The 22,079-nt window shown below is 38.8% G+C and overlaps 1 protein-coding gene across 1 annotated transcript in view; it reads left to right on the top strand.

Moving 5' to 3' along the window:
- The window catches only part of RUFY1 (RUN and FYVE domain containing 1), a 107,251-nt gene that overhangs the window by 50,096 nt on the left and 35,076 nt on the right, over positions 1-22,079 (top strand). The window contains exon 7 of the mRNA XM_006874453.1: positions 6,184-6,249. Within this exon, the coding sequence (XP_006874515.1) occupies positions 6,184-6,249 (66 nt within the window). The remainder of the gene's footprint in view (positions 1-6,183; positions 6,250-22,079) is intronic.

The raw sequence follows: 22,079 nt of genomic DNA, 5'->3' as shown, positions 1-22,079 counted from the left end.
GATTGGAAACAGAGAATGGAAAATCTGACCTTGGTGATAGAAATGATGCTGGAGATCACATGATAAAATTTCAAAACCAATGACTTCTTCATTGCAAATACCTTTTTAAACAGCATACAAGGTGCTTATGCACATGGATCTCACCAGATGGAATACACACAAATCAAATTGACTACATCTGTGAGAAGAGATGATAGGAAAGCTCAGTGTCATCAGCCAAAACAAGGCCTGGGACAGACTGTAGAACATACCATCAATTTCATTTGTGCAAGTACAGGCTGTAGCTGAAGAAAATTCAAACAAGTCCACTAGAGCCAAACTATGACTTTGAACATATCCCACCAGAATATAGAAACCATCTCAAGAACAGAGTTGATGCATTAGACACTAATGACTAAAGAACAGAAGAGATGTGGGATGACATCACATCCACCATGCAGGAAGAAAGCAAAAGGTCATTAAAAAGACAGGAAGAAAGAAAAAACCAAAATGGATGTCAGAAGAGACTCTGAAGACTCAGACTCTCCAGCAAAGAGATTGTAAAATAAATGGAAGAAATGAGGAGGTCCAAGAGCTGAACAGAAAATTTCAAAGGTCAGCTTGAGAATATAAAGCCAAATATTACAACAAAATGTGCAAAGATCAGGAGTCAAAATGGAAGAACACAGTCAACATTTCTCAAGCTGGGGGAACTGAAGAAAAAATTCAAGCCTCGACGTTCATTGTTGAAAGATTCTCTGGGCAAATTATTGAATGATCCAGAAAGCATCAAAAGAAAATAGAAGGAATACAAAGAGTCACTGTACCAAAATGAAATGGTTGATGTTCAACTGCTTCAAGAGGTAGCATATGATCAAGAGCCAATGATACTGAAGGAGAAAGTCCAAGGTGTATTGAAGAAATTGGCAAAGAACAAGGCACTAGGAATTGATGGAATGAAAATTGAGATCTTTGAAGAAGTGAGGCAGCACAGGAGGCACTCACTCATCTCTACCAAGATATTTGGAAGACAACTATCTGGCAGACTGATTGGAAGAGATCCGTATTTGTGCCCATTCCAAAGTGAGGTGGCCTAACTGAATGCGGAAATCACTGGACAATCTCTTTGATATCCCATGTGAGTAAAGTTTTACTAAAGGTAATACAGAAATGGCTGCAAGCATACATTGACAGAGAACTTTCAGAGGTTCAGGTCGGATTTAGAAGAGGCCGTGGAGCGAGGGATATCATTGTTGATGTCAGATGGATCTTGGCTGAAAGCAGAGAATCTATCAGATGTGCTGTATTATCTATGCAAAGACTTTCGATTGTGTGGCTCATGACAAACTATGGACAACATTGTGAAGTATGAGTATTGCAGAACACTTAATTGTGCTCATGAGGAATCTATACATGGACCAAGAGGCAGTTGTTCAAGCAGAACATAGGAACACTGAATGGTTTAAAATAAAGAAAGGTGTGCGACAAGGTTGTATTCTTTCACCATACTTATTCAACCTGTATGCTGAGCAGATAATCCGAGAAGCTGGGTTCTATGAAGAAAAACGTGGCATCAGGATTGGAGGATGATTCATTAACAACCTGCGATATGCAGGTGATACAACCTTGCTTGCTGAAAGTGAAGAGGACTTAAAATATTTGCTGATGAAGATTAAAGAGTGCAGCCTTCTGTATGGGTTGCATTTCAATGTAAAGAAAACAAAAATCCTCACCACCGGACCAATAAACAACATTCTTATCAACAGAGAAAAGATTGAAGTTGTCAAAGACTTAATTTTGCTTGAATCCACTGTCAACACTCATGGAAGCAGCAGTCAAGAAATCAAACAACATATTACATTGGGCAAATCTGCTGCACAAGTCTGCTTTTAAATGTTCAAGAGAAAAGATACCTTGTGGACTAAGGTGTGTCTGACTCAAACCATAGTATTTTCAGTAGCTTCATTTGCATGTGAAAGTTGGACAATGAATAAGGAAGACCGTAGAATAATTGATTCATTTGAGTTACAGTGTGGGAGAAGACTGTTAAAGTACCATGGACTGCCAGAAGAACAAACAAATCTGTGTTGAAAGAAGTACAGCCAGAATGCTCCTTTGAAGCCAGAATGGCGAGACTTCATCACTCATATTTCAGACATGTTATCATAAGGAACTAGTCCCTGGAGAAGGGCATTATGCTTGGTAAAGTACAGGGTCATTGAAAAAAAAGAAGACCCCAATGAGATGGATTGGCACCATAGCAGTAGTAATGGCCTCAAGCATAACAACAATTGTGGAGATGGCACAGAACTGGCAGTATTTCATTCTGTTGTACATAGATAACACTGTGAGTGGAAACTAACTCAGTGGCACCTAACAACAATATGTATGTTTGTATGTTGGTGGTGTTGTTAAGTGCTGTCGAGTTGGTTCTTTCTCTTTGCAACCCTGTATAGGGTTTCTGAGGAGTGGTTGGTGAGTTTGAACTGCTGACCTTGCAATTCAAACTGACTTTGCAGTACAGTGCATTATCTTGCAGTGCCACACCAGGACTCCTTCACACAGATATACCCACCATTCATCTATCAGTTTGTCATCCTGTGGTAACTTGTGCATTGCTGTGATGCTAGAATATATGCCACCAGTGTTATTTTGTTGTTAGGTGCCATTGAGTCTGTACCGACTCATAGCGATCCTGTGCACAACAGAACGAAACAGTGCCTGATCCTGGGCCAACATCACTATTGTTGCCACACTTGAGCCCATTGATGCTGCTACTTTGTCAACCCATCTCACTGGGGATCTTCCTCTTTTTCTCTGACCCTACACCTTACCCAAGCATGATATCCTTCTCTAGTGACTGGTCCCTCCTGACAATGTGTCCGAAGTATGAGAGATGAAGTTTGGCCATCCTGGCCTCCAAGGAGCACTCTGGCTGCATTTCTTCCAACACAGATCTTTTGGTTCTTTTGGCAGCCCATGGCACTTTCAATATTCTCCTCCAACACCATAACTCAAAAACATCAATTCACCATAACTCAAAAACATCAATTCTACGGTCTTCCTTATTCACTGTCCAGCTTTCGCATGCATATGAGGTTATTGAAAATACCATGGCTTGGATCAGGCACACCTTAGTCCTCAAGCTGACATCTTTGCTCTTCAACACTTTAAAAAGGTCTTGTGCAGCAGATTTGCCTAATGCAGTACAACATTTGATTTCTTGACTGTTGCTTCCATGAGTGTTGCTTGTTGATCCAAGAATGAAATCCTTGACAACTTCAATCTTTTCTCTGTTGATAAGAATGTTGTTTGTTAGTCCAGTGGTGAGAATTTTTGTTTTCTTTACATTGAGATGCAATCCATACTGAAGGCTGTGCTCTTTGATCTTCATCAGTAAATATTTTAAGTCTTCTTCACTTTCAACAAGCAAGGTTGTATCATCTGCATATCGCAGGGTGTTAATTAACAACCAGTGTTATAGGTACTTTAAATATTAGCAGGGTCACCCATGATGGACAGATTTTAGCAGAGTTTCTAGACTAAGACAGAAAGAAGAGACAGACTACTTCTGAATGAGTCATCATTGAAAACCTTATGAATAGTAGTAGAACATTGTCAGATACAGTGCTAGAAGATGAAAACATTACAAATAGCAGCAAAACATTGTCATATATAGTGCTGGGAGATTGGGCCCCACAGATGAGAAGACACTCAAAATATGTCTAGGAAAGAGCTGCCTCAAAGTGGAGTTGTCTTTAATAATGTGGATGGAACTATACTTTCAGGACCTTCATTTGTTGATGTGGCACAACTCAAAATGAAAAGAAATAGCTTCAAATATTTAATAATAATCAGAACATTGAATACATGAAGTATAAATCTAGGGAAATTAGAAATTGACAAAATGAAATGGAATACTTATCAGGATAGACTAGTCCCTAGAGAAGGACATCAGAGGGCAAGAGAAAAATAGGAAGACTCCCAACATAATGGATTCAAACATAACAATTTTTTTTTTAAGTTTTTATTGTGAATTGACTGACAGTTTACATGGGAGAACATCAGCTTTGCATTCATCCTATCGTATTTCATTTCATTGCAATGATAACAGTCCCCTTCATGCATCATCAAACAACCAAAGAGTACACCCAACAAGCCTGCCCCCCGGCCATCAGCACACAGACCCTCTCCCTCCTTGAGTCCGGAGTCTCCAGCTGCTCCATCTCTCCACATCAGAGTCTCTGCCTCCATCTCTGGCATCACTGCTTCTCTGGATAGGGTCACGCACTCCGCTCTTCTCCCTTGATGGTCCCAGGGATCTCCATTCCTGGACTGCAAAATTAACCACTCCCCTCCTTTTGTTACAAAACATCTGCCTGTACATTTCCAACTCTCACAATCAGTCTTGGTAGCAATTATTCATTATTGAACCACAAGAGTCTTATCCCTATCTCCCCCTTCCAGACAGGTTGGAAACCATTCAGTGGAGATTCTGCCTTTCCCGTACCCTCTGGAACTAGGCTCTCTCTTGAAAGCTTGTAAGCCAGTCACTTCTTGCCTTTGTATCCCCTCCCCCCCATTTTGGGTAGCCAATGTCTAAGTTGTGCAGAGGGTTGCTGAGTTGGAACTTACTAGGCAGCACCTACCAACAACACAAATGTATGCATTATGCACACATATGTATGTATACATTGTTATTGCTGTTGTTAGGTGCCATCGAGTCGGTACCGACCCATAGTAACCTTATGCACAGTAGAACAAAACACTGCCCGATCCTGGGCCAAGCTCACTACTGTTGGCACGCTTGAGTCCATCGATGCTGCCACTTGGCTAATCCATCTCATTGGTGGTCTTCCTCTTCTTCTCTGACCCTCCACCTTAGCAAACATATCCTTCTCCAGCAACTGGTCCCTTCTGACAGTATGTCCGAAGTATGAGAGACGAAGTTTGGCCATCTTGGCCTCCAAGGAGCACTCTGGCTGTACTTCTTCCAAAAGGGATCTCTTGGTTCTTTTGGCAGCCCATGGCACTTTAAATATTCGCCTCCAACATAACAGCAGGTTGTTTTGGGCTATCAGGGAGAGCTATGGGAGCCAAGTGGTACAGCAGGTTGAACAGTGGACTGCTAGCGACAAGGTCGGCATTTCAAACCCATCATCTGCTCCACAGGATACAGGTGAGTCTGCCTGCTCCTGTAAAGATTTACATTCTCAGAAATGCTGTGAGGCAGTTTGACACTCTCCTGTAGGCTCACTATGAGTCAGAATCAACTCCCTGATAGTGGCTTGGTCTGGGAAGAGTGCTCTGAAAAGGACAGGAAAGGTGGCTGAAAAACAAATGCACTCAGAAAAAAATCCAGCACATATGGCATGAGCCTATAAAATGATCCTATATGTGTAAATTATATGTGTATATGTACATAGAGAAATTAGGGGGTAGAAAGTCTAACTTTGAAATACAGTAAGTTCCCAGGTTATGAATTTACAGACAACTCATGTTGTTAAGTACATCGAGTCAATTCCAACTTATATGGACCCTGTATAAGGTTTCCAAGGAACAGCTGGTAGTTTTGAACCACCAACCTTGCTGCTTATCCTACTATGCCACATCAGAACTCATAACTTGCCCTTTAATGTTAAGTTAATTTGCATTCCTTCTGCTCAAAACAAATTCTTCATCACAATCACCTTCACTTTTTGCATATGCAACTTTTAAATCAATTAAATCTTTTTTTTTCTTTTGCACTAAAGTCAAGCTAATAAGAACTTTATGCACCTGTTCTGACTTACCTACAAATTCGAATTAAGACCCACTTAGGAGCAGTACTGCCTATATTAATGCCCTTAGAACCGATAAGCTTGTATTTCAAAAAGTCTCATGGTTTTCTTTGCCAAGTGATCTTCAGATAATAAGAATCACTTTCTCCACTGTATCCAGTGAGCTGTGCTTCCACCTTGCTCGTGGAGGGCTCTCTCCTCATCCTAAATGCCCATTCTGTCTTTAGAGAGGAGGGCCTTCTCCCTGAGCAGCCATGCTCTCCCTTCTCTCTGAAACCAGGAAGGTATTACTGAGTTCTGACTGACTCTTGGTTTCCTAATGACATTGATATGTCTACATGGTGACTGGAAAGTTGGGAGACAATTAGAAAGTATTAACCATGAATTAAAAAAGCATCTCCTTTCTCCTTTCTTTTTTTTAAAGGCATGAAAGAATTACTGATGTCCTTGATCAAAAGAATTATGTGGAAGAACTCAACCGGCACTTAAGGTAGGATACTTTTTTCCAGTGTTAGTTACATACTCTTTATCCTGTAATTTTTTTCATGTAATTTGAGTTCCCATAAATGTAAAACAACTGTCATTTATAATGGACCTTTTTCCGTAACAAGAAAAAACAACATCAAAGCAATGTGCATTGCATAGACTAGAGAAATATGATTTTTTATTGACATATGGCTTTTTGTTTTGTTTTGTGTATTTATACTATTTAAGGGGTCAATAAATTAAACATTAGATCTCCACTCTATCCCCCACCCCACAGCCACATAGCTGAAAATCATTACCGTAGGAATCACTGCTACTATAGGGAAGGTGATATGGGTTGTTATTAGAAAAATAGGTTGAAATAACTGGGTTAGACCTTCCAGAACAATTTGGTAGTGATCACAAGCATCTATATTTTACGTTTCTTTTCATTGGGAAGCTGCTAAGATGTTTCATGAAGTCGTTGGTGATGTTGGTGGGGAATACTCATAGGAGAGTGTCTGCCCCAGAACCCATGTTGCTCAGAGTGATCTTAGGGAAAAGTTGCCCTAAGGCTTCTTTCTAAGTGTGGTGTTGCTGCCATTTTCCGTGGTGCTGTGGGATAAAGCACTGGACCACCTGGTCAGTTTGAATGACGGTCATACTCACCAGCCATTCCTTGGAAACCCTGTATAGTATCGCTGTGAGTCGGAACGGACTCTACTTAACAGCAGTTTGGTGAGAATTTTCTCAAGGAATAGGCATTGAATTTTACCAAATCCATGAAGGTAATAATGACTTTCATCCCTTAGGCTAGTTACAAAATGACTATTATCTTTTTTTTTTAACATTATTTACTTCAATTTCCTCTTTTCTATTCCCTTCTCCCCACCCCCTTGCACCCTGTAACCATCATACAATGTTTCATTTAGCAAGAAAACCTTTTTTAAAATAACTTTTTATTATGAATTGAGTAAAGGTTTACAGACAAGATTATCAGTTTTGTGTTCAACAGGAACATACCTTGTTTCATCTCAATAATTGCAATCCTCTCCATGGAACAACAGATATCCCACTTCCTCCCTGTGGTTCCTACCTACATTCCACCCACCTTCCCACCCCTTCTCAACTTTGTCCTTAGATACATGTTGCCCCTTTGATTTTGAATGATTGACTGTTCATCATTCATAGTGAGCATACTATAGTAGTGCTATCATTTCCCCTGTGTTCCTGTTGCTTGGCTGAAAGTTGGGCCACAAGGGTGGGCTCCTTTCCAGACCTGAAGGATGGTTTAGGGCCATAATCTCAGGTTCCTCCAGTATCTTTCTGACCAGTAAGTCAGTCTTTTTTTTCTTTTGATAATTTTGAGTTTGTTCCACATATTCTGCCACTCTATCCAGGACCTTCTAATGAATGGGATCCCTTTCAGAGCAGTTGGTAGTGGTAGCTGGCCACCATCTAGTTCTTCTGGTCTCAGAGTCATGAAGACCAATACTCATGTGTTCCGTTAATCCATTGGACTAATTGATTCCAAGCATCTTCATTTCGCATATGTCTTCTTTCTTCTGCACATGGAGAGCCCAATAGCTGCACCTTAGGCGGCTGCTCATGAGCTTTTAATATCCCAGATGCTACTCACCAAAGTAGGATGTAGAACATTGTCTTTGTGGACAGTGTTATGCCACTTGATTATAATGTCCCCTGAGACTATGTTCCCTGAGGCCCCAGGCCCAGCTATATATAATGGTCTCATAAAGTATTTGTCCTTTTGTGATTGACTAATTTCTCTCAGCATAATGTCCTCCAGGTTCATCCAAGTTATGAAGCATTTTGCAGATTTATCATTCTTCTTCAATGTTGCATGGTATTCCACTATGTGTATGTACCAAAGTTTATTTATCAATTCTTACACTGTTGAGCACTTAGGCTACCTCCATCTTTTTGCTATTGTAAAGAGTGTTGCAGTGAACATTGGTATGAATATATCTACTCGTGTCCTGGTTCTTATTTCAGGTGGATATATACCAAATTAGAGGGATTGCTGGGTCATAAGGTATTTCTATTTCCAACTTTCTGAGGAAGCACCATACCATTCTCCAGAGTGGTTGAAACATTTTATAGTCCCAACAACAATGTAGGAAGGTCCCAGTTTCTCCACACCCTCATCAACATTTGTTGTTTTCTGTTTTCTTGAACTTCACTAATAATGTGAGATGATAATATCATTGTTGCTGTGATTTGCATTTCTCTGATGACTAGTGATTATGAGCACTTTTTCGTTTATCTATTGGCCGCTTGTATATCTTCCTTGGTGAAATGTTTGTTCATGTCCTGTGCCTGTTTTTTAATTGGTTAGGTTTTTTTATTTTTGTCTTTTTCTTGTAGCAGTGTGGTGTACTATTCTATAAATTTCAAATATTAGTCACTTGTCTGGTATGTCGTTACAATGTCAGTGGGCTCCCTTTTTACTCTTTTGACAAAATCTTAATGTTCTTAATTCTTAGAGATCTCAGTCATCTATTTTGTATTCTACTTGAGCATTTTTAAAATGTTTCATAGTGTAGTATGCCATGTATTGTCGTTCTTCTTGTTGTTAAGTGCTGTTGAGTGAGTTCTAACTCATAGCAACCCTGTGTAGGGTTTCCAAGGAGAAGCTGCTGGGTTTGAACTGCCAACCTTGTGGTTCACAGTCCAGGTCTGATCCTACAGCTCCACACCAGGAGCCCATGCCAATGTATTTTGTGTTGTTACGTATGTCATTGAGTTGTTTTCAACCCATAGTGACCCTCTTTAGGGTTTCCAAGGAGCATCTGGGTTTGAACTGCCAACCTTGTGGTTTGCAGTCTAGTGTTAATCCTACTGCGCCACACAGGAGTCCATATATTAAGACCACTAATTTGTCCCTATTTTTTCATTGATGATCTTTATATATCTAGGTTTTATATTTAGGTCTTTAATCCATGTTGAGTTTGTTTTACATATATATATATATGTTGTGAGATACGGGTCTTATTTTATTCTTATGCAAATCGATGTCCAGGTTTGCCAGCACCGTTTGTTGAAAAGACTATCTCTTCCCCATTTAATGTGTTTTGGCCCTTAGTCACTTCTGGGTTCTCAATTCTGTTCCATTGATCTGTGTATCTTTCGTTGTACCAGTATTTTGACCATCGTGGCTGTGTAGTAATTTTTGATGTCAGGGAGTGAAAGGCCTCCAACTTTGTTCTTCTTCTAAAGCAGTGCTTTGCTTATCCAAGGTCTCTTTCATCTCCATATAAAGTTCATGATCATTTTTCTATCTCGTCTATTCATTAATGATGTTGAATCTGGATTGAGATTATATTTATAGATTACTTTGGGTAGTATTGACATTTTCACAAGGTTAAGTCTTCTTATCCATGAGTATGGTATATTCTTCCAATTTTGTAACTCTATTTTCGTTTCTCATAGTAGTGTTTTGTAGTTTTCTTTGTATAGGTCTATTTCTCTCATTAGATTTGTTCCAAGTATTTCATGTTTTCAGTGACTATTGTAAATAGTATTGTTTCCCTAATTTCCTTTTCAGAGCTGTGTTTATTAGTATGGTGGTGGTGATGCTATGCTGTGGAGTTGGTTCCAATAGTACGGTGGTGATGGTGTGCCGTGGAATCGGTTCCAACTTAGAGCGACCCTGTATAGGGTTTCCGAGGCTGTAAATCTTTACAGGAGTAGAAAGCCTCATCTTTCTCCCACAGAGCAGTTGGCAGTTTCGAACTGCTGACCTTGCAGTTAGCAGCCTGACTCATAACCACTATGCTACCAGAGCCAACTGATTTTTGTATACTGATCTTATATCCTGCCATTTTGCTGAACCTTTCAATGAGTTCCAGTAATCTTCTTGCTGAGTCTGGAATTTTCTATGTATAGGATCATTGTTGTTGTTAGTTGTTAAGTGCCATCGAGTCAGTCCCAACTCATAGTGATATAGGGATTCCAAGGAGCAGGTGGTGAGTTTGAACCACTGACCTTATGGTTCAAACTGACCTGGCAGTCCAGTGCATTATCTCACAGTGCCACCACACCAGGACTTCATATAGAATTATATCATCTAGAATTAAAGTTTTACTTCTTCTTTGCCAATATAGATTCCTTTAATTTCCCTATTTGCCTTATAGCTCTGGGTATGATTCCCAGCACAATGTTGAATAAAAGTAGTAATAAAGGCATCCTTGTCTAGTTCCTGTTTGCAAAGGGAATGCTTTCAGTTTCGCTATATTGAGAGTAATTCTGGCTGTTGGATTTGTATAGATACTCTCAATTATGTTGAGCAACTTTCCTTCAATTCCTACTTTGTTCAGTATTTTTACCTAGAATGGATGCTGGATTTTGTCAAATGCTGTTTATGCATCAGTCGATATTATCATATGGCTCTTTTCCTTTTTTAAAAAAAAATTTATAATGATGGATTATGTTTATTGTTTTTCTAATATTGAACCATCCTTGCATTCCTGGAATGAATTCCACTTGGTTATGATGTTTTAGTGTTTATATAAGTTGTTGAATTCTATTTACTAGAATTTTTGCATCTGTGTTCATAAGGGATATTGGTCTGTAATTCTGTTTTTTAGTAATATCCTTGCCTGGTTTTAGTATGAAGGTTATGCTTGCTTCATAAAATGTATTTGGGAGTTTTCCACCCATTTCTATATTCTGGAGTAGTTGAGGAAAATTGGTGTCAGTTCTTCTCTGAGTGTTTGATAAAATTCACCAATAAAGCCATCTGGGCTTAGACTTTTTTTGTTGGGAGTTTTTTAATGACCTGATCAAAGTAATCTCTTCTTATAAGTCTGTTCAAGTTTTCTACTTCACTCTGTTTTAGTTTAGGTAGGTCGTGTTTTTCTAAAACTTTATCCATTTATTCTAGATTTTCAAATTTGTTGAAGTACAACTCTTCATAATATTCCGTTATTACCGTTTTTAATTTCTATTATAACATCACCATTATCATTTCTTGTGTGTGCTGTTTGCATCTTTTCTGCCTTTTCTTTTGTTAGATTTACCAATGGTTTATCAATTTTATTAAATCCTTTCAAAGAATCAATTTCTTGTCTTGTTGATTCTTTTTATTGTATTCCTGTTTTCTAATTCATTTATTTCTGATCCATTCTTTTTTTTTTTTTTTTTTCTTGTAACTGTAGGCTTACTTTGATGGTCTATTTCTAATTGTTAGAAATGTTGTGTTAATGTGTTGACTTTGGTTCTTTTTGGATGTATAGACTTATTGCTATAAATAGCCCTCTCAGCAATACTTTTGCTGTGTCCCTAAGTTTTGGTAGTTGTGTTTTCTTTTTTATTTGCTGCAAGGAATGTTTTTATTTCATTTTTTATGTGTTCTATTACCCAGTAACTTTAAGCAGGATGTTACTCAGTTTCCATATATTTGATTTTGTTTCCTTGATCTTCCTGTTGTTGATTTCTAATTTTATAGCATTGTGATCTGAAAGGATACTTTGTAGTATTTTTATTAAATGTATTGAGGTTTGCTTTGTGGCAGAAACATATGGTCTATTCTGAAGAATGTTCCATATACACTGGAAAAGAAAGTATATTGTGCTGTTGTTTAGTTGAGTGCTCTGTATAAGTTTATGAGGTCAAGTAGGTTGATTCTATTGTTTAGTTCTTCTGTGTCTACTGAGTTTCTAGTTTTTCTGTCTTTCATCAAAAGTGTATACTTTTTTTAAAAAAAAACTGTGTATTAAAATATACTATTGTAGAGTCGTCTATTTCTTTCTTCAGTTCTGTTAAGATTTATGTACTTTAGACTTTTTATTTGGTACATGATTATTTATTATGATTATATCCTCTTAATCAATTGATTCCTTAATCATGATATAATGTCCTTTGTCACTTATATAGGTTTTTGCCTTAAAGTCTATTTTATCAGAGATTAAAACTGCTACTCCTGCTCAGTTTTTATTGCCATTTTTTTCCCATCCTTTGATTTTCATTCTATTTCTATCTTTGTGCATAAGATGTGTGTCATGTAAACAGCATATTGAAAGATGTTGTTTTCTTATCCATTCTGCTATTCTCTGTCTCTTGACTGATGCATTTAATCCATTTACATTCAGTGTAATTACCAATTGATTGCTATCATTTTGCTGTGTGCTTTTTGTGATGCTGCTGGTTTCTTTGTTCCACATAATTTTTTGTGCTGATTTCATTTTGTCTGTGGGTTTTCTTTTTATATCATTTCTGTTGTGTTAATGCTTACTAAAGCTTTCTGATTTCCTTCATTTTTATTTTGATGTGAAGGTGTATTCATTTTCTGAGGCTATCCTATAATTTATTAATTTTTCCCCCCATTAAAGCAGTCTGTTTTTTCTTGAAATCTACTGGACTTCCTCACCATTTGGAAGTTCATAATCTACACCATCCCCTCTGTTTGCTTTGTAGTTGCCTTCATGATAAATTGATACCTCTGGTTCACTATATTTGGTCTTGTTTATTTGCTTTACTTTAATACTAAACTATCTGGATTGAGTTTTGGGTGGTGTTGTCATGTATGTAAATCTTAGTTTTTTGTCTGTTGTTGTAAGTTCTCAGTCCAACCAGCATCCTTTAGTATTTTTTATGAAGTTGGTCTTGTTATTACAAATTCCTTTAATTTCTGTTTATTTGGAAATATCCTAATTTCACCATCATATTTGAGGGACAGCTTTTCTGGGTATATGATTCTTGGTTGGCATTGTTTTTCTTTCAGAGTTTTGTATATGTCATCCCATTGCCATCTCACGTACATGGTTTCTGCTGAGAAATCAGAGCTTACTCTTATTGAGTTTCCTTTGTAGGCAGCTTTTCGTTTTTCCCAATCTGCTCTCAGAATTCTTTTCTTGTTTTGGAAAAGTTTGATTATGATATGTCTTGGTGATTTTCTTTTGGAATCTATCCTGTTTGGGATTCGTTCAGCTTCTTTTATACTTCTCAGTTTTCATGACGTTTTCTTGCAACAACTCTTAAACAATTTTCTGTGTGTTTGTGTGTGTGTGTGTGTGTGTTTGCATTTATTTATTTATTTTATTTAAGGTTTTTATTGTGGGTTGATAAAAGTTTACATGGCAGATCATCAGTTTTACATTCAGCAAATCATACATCTTGTTTCATTACAATAATTGTAATCCCTCCATGTACCATCAGTTAACAGTGTTTCTCTCTATTCACGTTAGCTTTTTTTTTTTTTTTTTAAACACTCATGCATATACAATAATTTACATGTTCCTGTGTGCTTTTATTGTCTCTTTCTGTTCTGGAATTCCCATCACCCATAAGTTATTCCTCTTCATAGTGTCCTACATAACTCTTAGGCTTTCTTCAGATTTTTTCATTCTTTTTTCTGATTGCTTGTCCAGCATACTAATATTGATAGAATTATCTTCAAACTCAGTAATTCTGACTCCTATATACTCCATTGTCCTTTCAATGCATTGCCCATTTCTGAAATCTTTATTAATCTTCTGAATTTCTAATTGCAGGTTTTGTATTCTAGTGTGTGTAGTTAGAGAATGGAAGCACGTGCACTGTTCTCCATTAGTTGCTCATGCTCCTCAGGTTAGGGCATGTTTGGCTGGTGTTGGCTGCTTTCTACCATTGATCAGGTAGTATAGGTTTTGCTATTGGCTCTTACCTAGTGGGTGGAGCTGCAGAGGATACAATTGTGGCTGGGCTATATAGACAAAGTTGCAGTCTCCTGTTGGTTAAGATAGAGGAAAAATCATTCCCTTTCCTCCACCATACACACAAGGAAGCAAAACAAAATAAGCAAGCAGGAAAAGAGAAAATAATAAAGGAAGGAAAAAATCATTTAAAGTTAAGCAAGGAATAGATAAACCGTACAACTAAAAACAGAAAAGAGGAGCAGCAAAATGGAACTATAGAAGAGAAAATAAAAGGAAGAAATAAAAATAACCCTTTGAAAAACTAGAGAGAGGGAAGGTGAAAAGAGAAAGAGTAGAGAGTGAGTAGTAAAGAAAGATAAAAAAGGATAAAGTAAAAAAAAAAGAGGGCACATGAGACACAGAAGAAAAGAAGGAAAGTCAAAAGAGATAAAATTTAATGGAATGTACAGAAAGAAATAGAATAAATAAACAGAAATGATGGAGCAACAAAAGGGAAAAACCAAACATAACAGTATAGCTGTTAGACTCAGAGAAGAGAGAACTCTAGGGGGAGGTCCTGTAAGCCAAAGATCTCATGAGGTGGTTGTGGGAGGGATGTGACAGCAGAGTTTCTGACCCTAGACAGAGTTACTGTTGGCCTCAATGTTATCTATGTTCAGGGCATTCAGTCCTGAAGTAGTTCATGGAGGCTCTTGATGGAGCTGTTTCAGTGTCTGTTAGGACCACTTAGGGGTAGGGTGACTGAGTAAATGCTAGTTTCGTGGCTTTGTGTGTTCTATAGGTCCTAAACCAGGCCCACATGAATCCAGGCTCCAAAACAGTGCAGCAAGGAGTGCAGTGTGAGTGCACCTCACATTGGCATGGCTTCCAACCACATGGCTACAAATTCCTGAAGAGTAGGGGCTATGCTGGGGGTAGGTATGGAGGGAACTGGCTACCTGTCTGGCCACCAGGGGAATGCGGGGCAAACGAGGGAATTGCACCTTTCCAGTAACCTGTGTGACTCTGCTCTTTCAGGCTACCTTTTGTTGCCAAAGCTGCTCACAAAGATTCAAAATGGTCACATCACATCTGACTAGCTATTTACCAGTCAGCCTTTCTCTCTCACTGTCCCTGCTCAGCTTTTTCTCCCCATAAGCACTCAGTCTACTTTTCTAACCTTTCTTCTCAAGTTTAGGGCTCCAGGATTTTCCTCTGTGTATGTTTTATTTGATCTCTCATATCTTTGTTGTGCAGGGTCTGTGTAGTGCATCTGCCTAGTCTGCCATCTAACTGGAAGTCTCATGATGACTGTTATCCTAATGGACTTCTTTATACAAACCATTTCTCTGTCATAGGAATAAACTCTGCTTGCTCATAGTCTAGTAATTTAACCATTCTTTTAACATACAGGTTGACTTAATTGTTTTTCTGGAATGTTATCAGTCACAATGAGAATTCAGAAAGTTTACCTTCTTTCTACACCTAGGTATATCTTCAAGTTCATAGATGTTATTTGTTCCCTGAAAATTTAAGCTATGCATGCTCAAAGCCTTCATGGAGCTAATACTTTGCTAGCTTCTCAGTTTTTTCTTAGTTGTACCATCTAGGTTTTCTACTCCTGAGGATAAGTTATTTTTGGTAATTTATATTTTCTAAGAAAAAGACAAACGTTAACTGATATTTTCTAAATTACATAGCTAGTTGTTGTTGTTAAGTGCCGTCGTGTCAGTTCCGAGCTTGGGTTCAAACTGACCTTGTAGTCTAGTGCATTAACCCACAGCGCCACCCCATGACTCAAGAGATTGACTCACATAAATTTGGTGGGCTGGCCAGTCAAAAATCTGTAGGTTAGATGACAGGCTGGAGACTCCAATCATTTTGTGTCCTAAGATTCTTAGTTCAAGCAAAGGTAAGAGTGCAAGGTGAGAAAGAATTTCTGCCGAAATATCTACTTATAGTCTGAAAGTAGATCACACCCTAAGTAACTTCCCCTTTGGAATGATTGATTAGTTACTTTACGTTAGATTATATCAAGGAAAGTGATGCCACTGATTGTATTATAAAGCAGCTGCTAGTCTAATGTATGGCTAAATGACTAAAAACCATAGCCTAGCCAGGTTAATGCATAAAATTAACTATCCAATCCACTTTTTAATTTTGTGTCTTTTTATTTTTCACCCCATTTAACTCCTACACCTTGTTTGTTGTTGTTGTTGTTGTTTTAAGTTTTGTGACTTGAGTGAGAGTTTACATGGGAAAACATCAGTTTTACACTCATCCTGTTGTATTTCGTTTCATTGCAATGATTACACTCCCCTCCATGCACCATCATTATTTGCTTCTGTTCCCTCTGGGGTTTTTTTTTGGATGTATGCAAAAACACTCAGGAATATATAATTATTTAAACAACCAAAGGGCACATGCTGCAAGCCTGCCTCCTGGCTGTCAACACACAGCCAGCCCTTCTCTTTCCATGAGTCTAGAGTCCTCAGCTGCTCTGTCTCTCCATGTCATCATATCTGCCTCCATCTCTGGTGTCGCTGCTTCTCTGGATAGAGTCTCACATTCCTCTCGTGCTCTTCTCACTTGATGGTCCTAGAGGGTCCTCTGTTCCTGAAATGTAAAATTGACTACTCTCCCCTTTTCATTGCATACATAACTTCTACCTTTACTGTTGTGACAATTGCAATTAGTTATGATAACAATTACTCACTTTGAATCTTAAAAATCTTAGCCCCATCTCCTTTCACCAGACTCATCTTGACAAGATGAAAACTATCTGTAGGATTCTACCTTCCCCTGCACACTCTGAAACAAAACTCCTTCTTGAAAACTCGTAAGCCAGTCACTTCATGCCTTTATCATCCCCCCATTTTTGGTAGCCAATGTCTAAGTTGCCTATCCCTATCAACGTTATGTACCGAGGGGATGGGAATGATCCTTGATGTGAAGATGCCTTCTCTCTCAGTTGGTATTTTAAGCTACTACATCTATAATTATAGGTCAAGTTCATCAAATTGTAGCAGTATACACTTGTTTCCTTTGTCAGAGTTTGTCTTCCTAGAAAGCTGGACAGTGAATAAGGAAGACAATAGAAGAATTGATGCTTTTGAGTTATGGTGTTGGAGGAGAATTTTGAAAGTGCCATGGGCTGCCAAAAGAACCAATAGATCCGTTTTGGAAGAAGGGCAGCCAGAATGCTCCTTGGAGGCCAAGATGGCCAAACTTCGTTTCTCATACTTTCAGGAGGGACCAGTCTCTGGAGAAAGATATCATGTTTGGTAAGGTGGAGGGACAGAGAAAGAGAGGAAGACCCCCAACGAGATGGATTGGCCAAGTGGCAGCATCGATGGACTCAAGTGTGGCAATAGTACTGAGAGGTTGGCCCAGGATTGGGGAGTTTGTTCTGCTGTGCATAAGGTCACTATGAGTAGGTACCAACTTGATGGCACCTAATAACAATAATAACAAGTGAAGTTCTGATGGGTACTATCTACAACTTTGGGCATTCTCATGCATCTCCCAGTACTTATATCAGCTGGATGCTTCACACTTAGCTCTAGCCCTCTTCCTAAATCGTGAATTTTTAGCCTTGCCAGGTTTTTCTTTGTCTTCCCCATCACCAACAAAAGAGACCTGGTTTGGCACTGTGGTCTTTTGCTTAAAAGTTGCTTAATAGAGGTGGTGCCTGAGTGAGTGGGAACCCCAACCCCACCCCTGGAGAGTTCTACTACGCATGCGCACAGATGTCCTCGAAATTTAAAGTGACAGTATCCACTTAAAACCAAACGGCAGTGCAAAATGGCCAAAGCCAGTCCTGAACTATTTTCACAATGATAAAGACCTGAACAGGGATTGAGGAGTGGGACAAGCAGATTGAAAAGGAAATAGGCTGAAAATTAAATCCTGAGCTATGTCACAATCACCCACAGAGGCATCTTAAAATTTCTCAGGAAAAAGAGTGAAGATCAGAGATGTGATCTCCTGATCACAGCTACCTGGAGGCAATCAGAAAGCATAAAAAATACCAAAATACACACCCGTCTAAGTATTAAGTTCACAGATAACACCTGAATATGCCCAAAAAAAGGAAACAGATGACCATATCAGCACATGTCCAGAAACGAGGTAAAGTGCCTGAGACAAATGAACTGGAAGTAGACCTACACTCCATACTGGAAGATGGGCAGGCTTTGGAAATGCCTGAGAAGGAATTCAAAACAGTGATTATAAAATGTATCAAAACACTATACTATGAGTTGAGAAAAATAAGGAAGAAGTCAGGAAAGCACTACAGGAACAATCAAATAAGATAGATAGAGCATTGGAAACAATTCAAAACCTACAGAAAGAGGTCCAAATGATTAATAATAGAATATCAGAAATAGACAATATACTGAATGGGCAAAGGAGTAGAATTGAAGAGATAGAAGCCAGAACTAGTGAGCTAGAAGATAAATCTCTCAGCACTACTCAGATAGAGAAGAGCAAGCACAAAAACTGATTTAAAAAAATCCAAAGAAGGCCTAAGATTCATGTTGGACAACATGAAAAGGAATAACTTAAGAGTTAGCAGCATTCCAGAACAGGAAGAATCACACAAGTCCACAGAGGAGATAGTTGAAGAGCTTCAGGAAGAAAATTTCCCCAACATCCTGAAAAGTGAACAAACAAGCATTTAAGAAGCTCAACAAACCCCAAGAAGGATAGATCCTAAAAGAAAATCACCAAGGCGTATAATAATCAAGCTTTCCATAAATCAAAGATAAGGACAGAATCCTGAAATTAGCTAGTGAAAAGAGAACTGTAACATATAAAGGCAAGCAAATCAGATTAAACTCGGATCTCTCAATAGAAACCATGCAGGCAAGAAGACGGTGGGGAGACATATATAAAACCCTGAAAGAAAAAAGCTTCCAGCCAAGAATCCTCTACTCAGCAAAGCTGTCAATCAAATTCGGATGGTGTAAACAAAACATTCCAGGATAAACAGAAGCTAAGGGATTTTGCCAAAGCTAACACTGCTATGAAAAACATCCTAAAGAAAGTTCTGTGGACTGAGAACCAATAAGAATAGACAACAACTAGAGAATGCCGTACATGGCAGCATCATCCTGAACTCAACTGACAAATGGAAGAGTCAGGAACAGAATAAAATTATAAGAACAGAGGGTTTGGGAAGTCAGTCTATGATCAAAACAATTATAGTGTGAAAGAAGGTAAACAAAGAGATACAGAGATCTATGTGGTGGGAAGGTCAAGTAGATTACAGGATAAAATAAACTGTCTTAAATGCAGGGAAGTTAATGGAATATAAGGTAACCACAACAGTGGGATTGGGGTGGGAGGTTTAGTTCGGGTGTTGGGGAGGGCAATACAAGAAGAGGAAGGAGGCGGAAGAACAAGATAGACAGAAGAACACTGAGGCAGGTTTGTATGGCCTAAGAGGGACAGAGGTAAATTATGATGCATGTTCAACCTTGGAACGACAGGGCTCTGTGATACAGGGATCTAGGCATAGTTTGAAGAGGGGTAATAATACTAAAATGCTTGATTGTCTTATGAATATTGGTTTCCCTTGCCTGCTATTGTAAAATAGACACTTGAGTGGAATAGAAAGGAATGTTGGGAAACATGCTTACAGAAAACTTGTAAGCCTGTCTTCAGCCAATAACTGATTGGTGGTGGTGGTGACATGCCGTGAAGTCGGTTCCAACTCATAGCAACCCTATACAGGGTTTCCTAGGCTGTAAATCTTTACAGGAGCAGAAAGCCTCATCTTTCTCCCGCAAAACAGCTGGTAGTTTCGAACTGCTGACCTTGCAGTTCACAGCCCGATTCGGAACTACTACACTACCAGAGCTTCTTTAGAATACCTAAAGGGGGTTCTAGAACTTGCCCAGTGAAATAAGCCTCTTAACAAAGCCTTTGCAGAGTATAGGACCTTAGATGGAATCCTGAGTCCCATCCAGAACCTTCTAAGGGGGGATATTCCCACTAGCAAGGAAAGGCAGACCAGCCTGGAACAGCTAGAGCAACAGAAGATGAATCTTCAAAGACAGATCATCAGGAAAAACCCAAAACAAAAATGTCTGCATGAGTAGCTCCTGCAAGAATAAGCAAGCTGTTCGCTAGGAAGCCATCAGGGTTAGCAATCAAATTCCTACAGGACAAACTTCCCTCTAAGACTGAAACTCAAAGGGAACACACGAACAGGCATGTAAGCTTGCTGACAACTGGTAAGTGGAAGAAGGGGAAAGGCAGCAATGTAGAAACCGCAGTCCATTGCCTCCCGTTGACCTGGAGATGAGAGAGAGAAGAGGAAGGGCTGGTTGTTTCAAAGTGTGGTGAGACCTGGGGACATTTGAGCCAATGGACAAGGATATAACCACAGAGGTCTAGAGCTGAGAGTGAAGCATCTAGCTGATATGAAGTGAGGGAAGATACACAAGAATACCCAAACTGCAAACAGTACCCATTTGACCTAGCCTTGATGGCTTGATAATTAGAACTCAACTTGACTAGGGGAAGATTTGAAAAAGAAAAAAAAAATTTTTTTTTTTTTTTTGGATAAAGGAAACAAGAGTAAATTGCTACAATTTGATGAATCTGACCTATACTCATGGAGATAGTAACTCTAAATACCAACAGAGAGGGAAGGAACCTTCACATCAAGTATCAATGCTCTCCCTCTGTACACAGGGTAGATAGGGACGGGCAACTTAGACATTGGCTACCTAAAATGAGGGGGCAATAAAGGCACGAAATGACTGGCTTACAAGGTTTCAAGAGGGAGTTTATTTTAAGAGTATGGGGGTGGGTGGAGAAAGAGTCCCCACTGAATAGTTTTCATCTTGTCTAGATGGGTCTGGTAAAAAGAGATGGGTATAAGATTAGTATGATTCAATAGTGATTAATTGTCGTCATGACTAATTGCGACAGTCACAATTGTAAAGGTAGAAGTTTTGTAACAAAAATGGAAGTGGTTAATCTTACAGTCCAGAAACAGAGGACCCTAGGACCATCAAGGGAGAAGAACACAAGCAGAATGTGGAATCTTAACCAGAGAAGCAGCGACTCCAGAGACGGAGGCAGAGACAGAGACCTGGAGAGAGGAAGCAGCAAAGGACTCTAGATTCATGGGAAGAGAGGGATTAAGAGCTGGTGGCCAGGAGGCAGACTTGCAGAATGTGCCCTTTGGAGGTGTAAATTATTATATATGCCTGAGTGTTTTTTGTTAAAAAAAAAAAAAGCTAAAGTGAATAGAGAGAAATACTGTTAACTTATGGTAGAGGAGATTATAATCATTGTAATGAAACAAGGTGTATGATTTGTTGAATGTAAAACTGATGATCTGCCCTCTAAACTTTTACTCAATCCACAATAAAAACCTTATAAAAAAATTTTTTTAAGTTGCTCCAGAGCCAGACCACCTGAGTTCAAATCCTGTTCCTCTTCATAGCTGTATGACCTTAAGAGAATTCTGTAATACTTAAACTTCTGGTTTTCTCCTCTGTAAAATAGGTTAACAGTCAGGTCTACTTCATAATATTGGAGTGAGGATTACATGAGTCAATGTAGTTAAAGTGCTGAGAATCAACATGGGCTAGCACATAGTCCAAAACACTGCTATAGGATTGTGGTGATTATGATTATTATTGTTTATCAATAATAGTGTCTTCCTATTTTCTGATTCATTACATTAGTTTTCTATATGTTTTCAGTATAAAAGTAGTATAGATTCTTTAAAGAGTATTTGAAGGATGACGGTGGTAGTGATGGTGGTGGTGGTTGTGTGCCGTGGAGTTAGTTCTGACTCATAGCAACCCTATATAGGGTTTCCAAGGCTATGAAACTTTATGGGAGCAGAAGGCCCTATCTTTCTCCCCTGGAGCGGCTGGTAGATTCAAACTTATGACCTTGTAGTTTTCAGCTCAATTCATAAGCCACTATGCTACCAAGACTTCTTATTTGAAAGATAAAGAAAGGTATCAAATGGATTTAAAATTCATCTTGAAACATACTACCCAAAAATTCCAATATCCTTCAGAAGCTAGGCAAATCATTGCGGTACCTGGCCCTTAAACGTGCCATGTGCCTTTGCTCTCAGGTCAAGAATCACTGCACAAATAGGAATTGTTACCTGTTTTTGCCCTGCCCACCATGTAAATCAACTGCCTAGGGATATTAGTCTCGCTCATATGATCCAAGAGTAAAT

Source organism: Chrysochloris asiatica, unplaced genomic scaffold (assembly GCF_000296735.1).
Source record: "Chrysochloris asiatica unplaced genomic scaffold, ChrAsi1.0 scaffold00279, whole genome shotgun sequence".
NCBI lineage: Eukaryota > Metazoa > Chordata > Mammalia > Afrosoricida > Chrysochloridae > Chrysochloris > Chrysochloris asiatica.
Note: the sequence above shows the minus strand (reverse complement) of the source record. Positions and strands in the feature narration are given on the sequence as shown.